This window comes from Natrix helvetica (genome assembly GCF_964273705.1).
Source record: "Natrix helvetica genome assembly, chromosome: 5".
In the NCBI taxonomy this organism is placed as follows: Eukaryota; Metazoa; Chordata; class Lepidosauria; order Squamata; family Natricidae; genus Natrix; species Natrix helvetica.
This window is the reverse complement of record NC_138551.1, coordinates 40,162,576-40,170,496: the sequence shown is the minus strand read 5'-3', so window position 1 is coordinate 40,170,496 and position 7,921 is coordinate 40,162,576. Positions and strand designations below refer to the sequence as shown.

Genomic DNA, 7,921 nt, shown 5'->3' with positions numbered 1-7,921 from the left:
TATTGCTTCTAACATTGCCATTTCTGTATGTTCACATAGAAGTAAAATATGCTGGGATAACAAACATCCTTTTCTCGTGTCTTTTCCCATTCTGAGCCCATCTGTTTTCCAAATTCAATAATTATAATTCATTGTAAAAGTTATTTGGAATAAGAATAAAATATTGTGACCTAACCATAATCTTAGTATATTTCATATTGTCATAATATGCACAAACACCCCCCTCCTATAGTCAATAAAGCAAAGGTAAATCTTTTTTTAAATATTCTTTGCCTCTTTCCACATCTTACATTAACTATGTAATACATCTTTCTATCTTTTATGAAATTTCTCTTTGCAACTGGTGTATCATTCTCAATGTATCGCTCTTTTCTTTGGTAGCTTGAATAAGAAATCAGCATGATGATTCAGTAATTAATACATTATTTTGCATCTCCCTTTGTGAATTAATAAAATATAAATAAGGTGAACATGCCTTTTCTGTTTGGAAGGATGATGAAAAAAAAAGAAAAATCCGAAGTAGCTGTTCTGTTTGTGAAGGTAAAAGTAAAAAGATAAAAAGATTATTGTCACTTAGGAGCAACAAAGTGCAACTAATGCAAATATCCAGCATCCCGGGAAAGGATAATGACAAATCACTTCCTCGTTGCTGCTATGAAAATTGCATGGATATACTGTACCAATGTATGCACCAGGAGCTGAGTTCCACTGGAAGGTATCTTTATATTTACTATTTGTAATAATACTCCATTAGCACCCACAATAATTGATGGAAAAGATTTAACAATTTTTTGATGCCATGTAACATACAACGTAAGCTATATGACAAATATCAAAGTGTCTTAAAACAAAGACGCTTCAGAAAAGCACAGTTGCTGGTCATGCAGATGTGCATTCATTTTAATAAGCTAAAAGAATGAATACATCTCATTCATTTCAATTACAAAACCAAATAAATTCAATGGATGAATTCTAAATGAAAAATTCATTACTCATTGTTTTCACTTGCATTATTTCTGTTCCTGCTGAAAAAACATACATAGGAGTGGGCTGTATGAGTTAAGGGGAGGAAGGTAGAATAATAAAATTGACAGGAATGAAATGAATTATACAGAATAGAGGACTTTGTCTGAGCTAACTTTGGTAGTCTGTTTTTGTTTGTTTTTTGCATAACTAAGCCTTAAACATTTCACACCATATACTGTAAAGGAGTTACAAAGGGAAGAAGAACAGACAGTTTCACATTGATACCTAAGGCAATATATAAACTGACTTTATCTGTGTCTGAAATTCAGCAGGCACAAAGCTAGGGATGGGGTGAAATAGATGGAAAACACTAGTATAATATATTAAAGGCTCATATGATTTAAAACATTCCATTGTCATCAGTAGCAAAATATGGCAGAAACTGGGCTGCGCAAACAAGTGATGTTTCATCCACAGGATGTAGGCAGAACACGAAATCACGCCCCCCTCTGGTCTGCGTAAAAAGTATCTCCACAGAACTGGTCCCTAGTACCCAAAAGGTTAGGGTCTGCTGCCTTAAAACATGGTACCTCGTTTCATAAATTAAAGCATGTCCAGTTTTTCAATCACAATCATTTTAAGGCTGAATACAAACATCCTGGGAAAATACTTTTATCACAATTACAACATGCAGAATCAGATAGTTATAATAATTCTAATCAGAATTCTAATACTACTTTTACAAAATCTTGCTGAAGCATTCCAAAACAAGGTGCAAAAGAATCAGAATCATTCATATAATTGTTTATGTTTTAATTCATCTGTTTTTTTCCTTTTTAATGTTTTGTCACTGAGTATAGCATAGTGGATTTGTCTTCATTTTGAAAGTCCTTTTAAAAATGGAACTTTTTTTTCAAACCTCTAGGTTTTAACAAACACATATTTTGGGAGATATATATAAACCTTGTAAGGAGATTTTGCTTTATATTTATTCATGTTTTTATGCTTACATATATTACATGGGAGTGGACAATCTGTCTGTTCCAGATATTACTGGAATACTGAAAGGCGAACTCCTTTTTATTGACATTATCCAACATTTCAGATGCTATGGATTTTTTTAAAAAGAGGTTCAGCAGTCCATTTTGTAGAATTTTCCAAGAGCTGAAAAATCTTTTAAATATAATTCCTCCACATAAAATTTAAAACATTACACTGAGCACATTATACAACATTATAATAAAAGGCATAATCTGTTTACATGTTCCCATTTTTAAGTACAGTATAGAGTTCTCTTTTCTGGCAGCAGTAGAAACCAATAAGCAGCTATTTGTTGTGCAATATTATGAATGCTGTTATGTACAGTAGAATGTATGCTTATGCCAGTAAAAATATATTGACACATTTAAAGTTCACTTGAAGCAAAATTAAAGGCGTGGAAACCTCTAGTGGAGTTTAGTACCAGTTCTTCAAAAAAAATAATAATCTCTAATTATCTAATCAGAGTTTGAGTCTAAGCAATAAAAAGTCCCAAATATTTACACTGTATCAAAACAATATAAAACTTTAGTAGTCACTTTCAGTGTGCAAAGTAAGCAGAAGCGATTGCTGACTCTGCAAAATCTTGTTGAAGCATTCCCAAAGCAGAGTACAAAACAATCAGGAATCTTTAGGTAATTTTCTTGGGTGTCTTTTTAAATAGTTAGGGTTTTTGTTCTCCTTTAATGCTTTATTGTCAGGATAACTTCTAAGGTTAGTGCAAATTCATCCATCATTCAGGATCTGTAATCCTTCCGAACTGTGTGCGCCATCCAGTTCACTTTTGTAGTCCAACTTTCTCTGAGTGCTTCATCAAATTTCTGCTTAAATTGTTTTAATGCCTCATCATCATTCTTTCCTAAGGCAAGAGAGTCCTAAGAACAGTAACAAAACCATGGTTATTTGTCTTGTGTGCACTATATTTTCAGATTATTTTGCAGACTGCTGACAAGATCTATTATTCTGCATTTAATTCCTGTGGGTTTGCAGAACTCAACGAAAATATGATATAGTGCTAGCATTTTTTACTTTTAGATGAAAGGAATTTAACAATTCAACAGTAAGCTATGATGATAATCGTACCAGATTTGCAGTTCAGGAATTATACTGGAATTTTGATTCTCTTACAATCAAAAGTTATTAATTTACAAAGTAATCCCTAAGTACTTCACTAATTCAAAGGTTTCTTCTTAGGCTCATCTCTGGGAATGGGGTATTCTATTAACTTGTGGCTTAAATTATGAATGAATTGGTAGAAAGACATTTGACAAAATCCACAAGGATTTCCCACCACTTGAAATTCACAACATTAGGATCTTACCCTTCTTTTATCAAAAAATTATGTGAAGTGGTTTGTCCACTTTACCCCGTAAATCAAACAATTGCATTTAGAAATTCACAACTGGAGATTAAGCAGAATATAGGATTCAGAGACAAATGGCCAGAAACTTTATGGTACAAAAAAACGACTAAAACTTATCACAATACTTTATATAAATAATGTTGAAAGTTTGCAGATGCTGAGTAAATATCAATTGCATATTTATTTATAAACCAAAATTAACAATCAAATATTTCTTCATGAAAGAATCAGTTCAGTAAAAAAAGAATCTGAAAAGTTCCAGGTATAGAGTCCTTTCTAAAGCATGTGATTTAAGCTAGAAAACATATTTACTTCACCATTCTTTACATAAGAATGCTAAAAGTGATGTTCACTTTTTGGAAAATTATTTTTGCCCTGTTTATTAAAGAATTATTCAGGAGTCAAATGGGTAAACAAGCAAAAATTTGTTATGTATCCTTGCGTATTTTCTCAGTGGAAGCTATTAGAAAAGTGCATAAATTATATGTTATCACACATATTGTCCAAGAAATAAGTTAAAGAGTCTCTAAAGAGAAAGAATGGGCAACATGATGTCTTCCAAATACTGCTGAACTCCTGTCTGGTCTGGCCATCATGATCAATGAAAAGGCATGAGGGGAACAGCCTTTCAATAATACAGTATCTTGGGTTAGTTTAGGGCAGGGGTCTAAGATTTGTGGACCTGCGGTATTCTGGGAGTTGAAGTCCACAAGTCTTAAAGTGGCCAACTTTGGAGATCCCTGGGTTAGGGAGTTGAGGTGGATATTGGTGCAGGGCTGTTCAAGGTCTCTGCCTGAGATTTTAGGAAGATGATACTACAGTAGTTGGAATTAATACTGCTGTCTAGGTAGATGCATATGTTCATCTTGTATGAGAAATAGTAATATATATTTATATATATTAGATAATTACTCTGAGAAAGCTTTGACAGAATTTAGAAAAAATATACAATACAATATGACTACACTTTTAATTATTTCTTTAATCTATATCCAGTTTTCTTGGAGAGCATAAGATCTGGCTAAAAATTAAGAAATGAGTTTCGCCAAACAAGGAAGGAGTTGAACATGTTTTCTCCATATCCCTAAATTATTAGAGATGTACCTTCAGATATTGGATGTCTTTAACAGAGGTTAGCTCTGGAAGCCCAGCTGTTAACATCAGTGCAAATAAAGTGATAAATAGGTTGCCATGTCTTCGCAGGATCAAGTATGCTTCTTCACAGCATTGGCGGAACCTTAACATTAGCATTCAAAAAACAACACTGTAAATCAGGGCAATAAAAATAGACAGACTGCACAGGAGGGTCTGGTTTAAGACATTTATGAACAAAATGAATTCATCACTGATAGTTGATGCTTACATCATCACTGCTTCTTATTTTGCAACTCTTTGGAAAAAAAAGATGTACAGCTTATTTATTCTGAAAAGTACTTATTTGCAAATAGTTTGCTCCACTTCCTACTTAGCAACAGCATATTTAAGAGCATGGTAACTCTAGTTATTTGAAAGAATGAAACTGTGTATTATAATCCAAATTAGAGTGAGAAATATTCATACAGACATGGAACAAGTGAGTACATCATAGGTAAAGATTCCTCAGGATCAGAAATATGAGTGCATTAATATCTGATGTTAGGAATGAATTCATGCAATCCTGGATATCAGTGATTGGAAACAATTTTTTCTGACTATTCTCCAAGAGAAAGAATAACATTTCACAGTATTACTACTGTTTTTTGATTATTCTATATAAATTTAAAGACATTATTCCCCCAACTGAATAATGGGCATTGTTTGAAAAAGTGGTTCTCCAATTATTACATTTAACAACTTTCATTTATGTTCTTAAGGTATTAATGATAATACTTTTGCATGTTTTCTAACAAGTAGAAAAAAAATCATTTTTGTTCTTGTTAAAAAAAGGAGACCTTATTTCTTTCAAAAGAATTCAAATATATGACTTTGTGATCAGCAAAAAAGATTTTATATAAAGATAATAGACTGCATGTGTACACATGTGTGTCCATACATAAACACACACACACACACACCAAGAATTCTTTTAAAAATAAATAGTAGTTCAAATTGTTATAATCTGATGTACAGAAGAATGCCTATAAAAGAGACTACTTTTCCTATAATGTCTATCATATTAGTTGCCCTCTTTCAAATATGAAGCTAGACATTATGTAAAATCTACTTTCCCAAGTTAAGCATGACTGTTTATAACAACCTGAATATGTCCATTTACATAGATAATATGTCCATTTACATGGATAATACGTCCATTTTTGGGTTGTTGTTGGGATTTTTTTTTGGCAACAAGAGGGTTATTATTGCTTTCTTAGATCTTTCTTTTAATGTTCCACTCCTATCTATCTGACAGTATGGAGCTTTCCTATATATTAACCAGGTCTAACCCTGCTTAATCTCCCATCTTCCACCAACCAAGGTTTCATATAGCATCAATTTGATTCTGTCACATATGGATCTAAGACTAAACCAGAACTACATTATTCTGACACGCTTAGTACTTACCGACCAAATTTTTCTGTGTTTCCAGTTTTTCCCTGCTGGATGACATGAATAAAATCATATGTGAGGATGAAAGGGACTCGTTCTCTTTTAATTCCAAATTTGGATTTGAAGTTTCCAAGAATATGACCAAAATCTATATGAAACAGCTGGGAAACATAATAAGTCATTATTTATGGAAAAATATTCATATTATTCATTACAAAATACTATTATCTTATTTTTAAATTCTTCTGCAATGAACTACAACTGCATCTCTTCAATTGCAATGAATAATTGCAAGTTGTCAACTAATAATTTGCATCTTTTCAATTAAACCACCTAAATGATTAACTTATTTCTCTTTGGAAGGGAGAGGAAGATGTGACTAGAAGAAATGCAGCGGCTATTGGGTTAGTGGAAACTTAAAAGAGTATTGGGAACAAGGTGAGCTTCTGGTGTAGTGAAATATTTAATCTTCAGTCCTTAATGACCATTCAGAGCTTAGAATTATTCATTCAGGACAGAATTTATATTTAGGCAAGTATTCTCAGCTATATTTTTGGCAACGGTTTACTTGCTACTTTGCCTGAAAAAAATATAACCCCACTAAGAATTTTGAGTTACTACCATTCTTATTGAATTAAACAGCAATTTAATGTTTGCCAAGTAGGATGAGGGTAAATCAAAACAGGTGCTAGCTTCTTACTCACAGAGAGAAAATTGCTGCATTAGGAAGAAATCTTGTGAATGGCATTTAGTGCAAGGAAGCCAAGAGGAGAAAAAGGCTTGAGCAGATAATAACTCTTTGAGTTATTGAGTACTATAATGATTCTTTTATTAAATCAATACACAATACTTCACACATATCTAAGGTTGAAGTTATTGTCACGTATCAAAGAAGATATGCAAAGCATGAACTTACTCAAAAGCCTATTTAGAAATATTTTTAAAGTCATGGCCTTATTTTCCTATTATGTGGAAATGTTGTATTTGTTAGAAAATGAAATATTTATTGAATGATTTTATGGGAATGATGAAGTTAACAATATACTGTGAAAAAACTTTTTTCCCAACAAAATCACTGTTAGGATCATTGCATGCCAGAAAGCCACATGGCAATGAGGGGCATAACAATCATCATTCTGAGCTGGGAGTGAATGTCTTTACTGGAACATTCCAAACAAACATATTCCCATTAACATTTTGACTCTTACCTGACCATTCTTTCTGACCATGATATTGTCACTGTGTCGGTCTCCAATGCCCAGGACATAAGTAGCTACACAGTAGCCAGCACAAGATAAAGTGAATGCCTCAGTAGCTCGATCCAAATCTTCTCTAAATTAAGAAGACAATGGTGTTTATAAACAGACTTGAACTAGGTATTTATAATTTTATACTACATATATACTTTAAGAGCTGCTTAAATTACAGAGATGAGGCTCATTCAGTTTTTCTACCAAAACAACTCCGAACACATTATCAAAAAAACATCTTGCAAAATGGAATGGCAAATGCAGAAGGAACTTTTGGAATTACTTCCCGCTAATTCACAACATACTATAGCCATTTCCCCAATAATTACATCTTCACATCATGTAACTATTAATGAAGTGATTTAAGATCTATTTTCTTTATTGTTATTTGACACAACGATTGTATGCCTCTACAAAACACTGTAAGCTACAAGCAAGAAATCATATGCGTTTTTAAGCCCTAAAACTTGTATCATCTGAATTGCCTACAGATCTGCTTTTCTGCAAGAACAAGGTACAGCAATGCAATGAAGTTCACACATTAAAAAAATCACATGTGTTGCTGCAGCATCCTGCCATTTTATCATGAAATTCCTCGCTGAGTACATGAGACAAGGTTCTAGCTGCAAAAGATGGTTCTGGGTAGGGCAGCAGTGGTGCACGGTGCGATGGCAGAGAAGGACTGGCAGTGGGAGGTGGCAGCAGGTAGGTAGTCAACCAAAATGCAGGTGGGCCCAAATTTTGTTCATGTGATTGTGAGAGAAGCTTTCACAGCCAG

General features: G+C 33.2%; 1 protein-coding gene across 1 annotated transcript in view; it reads right to left on the bottom strand.

Annotated features, from left to right (window-relative positions):
• Window positions 1-1,151: 1,151 nt before the first annotated feature.
• PIK3CB (phosphatidylinositol-4,5-bisphosphate 3-kinase catalytic subunit beta) overlaps window positions 1,152-7,921 on the bottom strand; it is a 51,190-nt gene continuing 44,420 nt past the window's right edge. The window contains exons 21-24 of the mRNA XM_081954779.1: window positions 7,102-7,225; window positions 5,909-6,054; window positions 4,472-4,604; window positions 1,152-2,879 (exon numbers count right to left, since the gene is read on the bottom strand). Of these exons, the coding sequence (XP_081810905.1) occupies window positions 2,742-2,879; window positions 4,472-4,604; window positions 5,909-6,054; window positions 7,102-7,225 (541 nt within the window). The 3' untranslated portion in view covers window positions 1,152-2,741. The remainder of the gene's footprint in view (window positions 2,880-4,471; window positions 4,605-5,908; window positions 6,055-7,101; window positions 7,226-7,921) is intronic.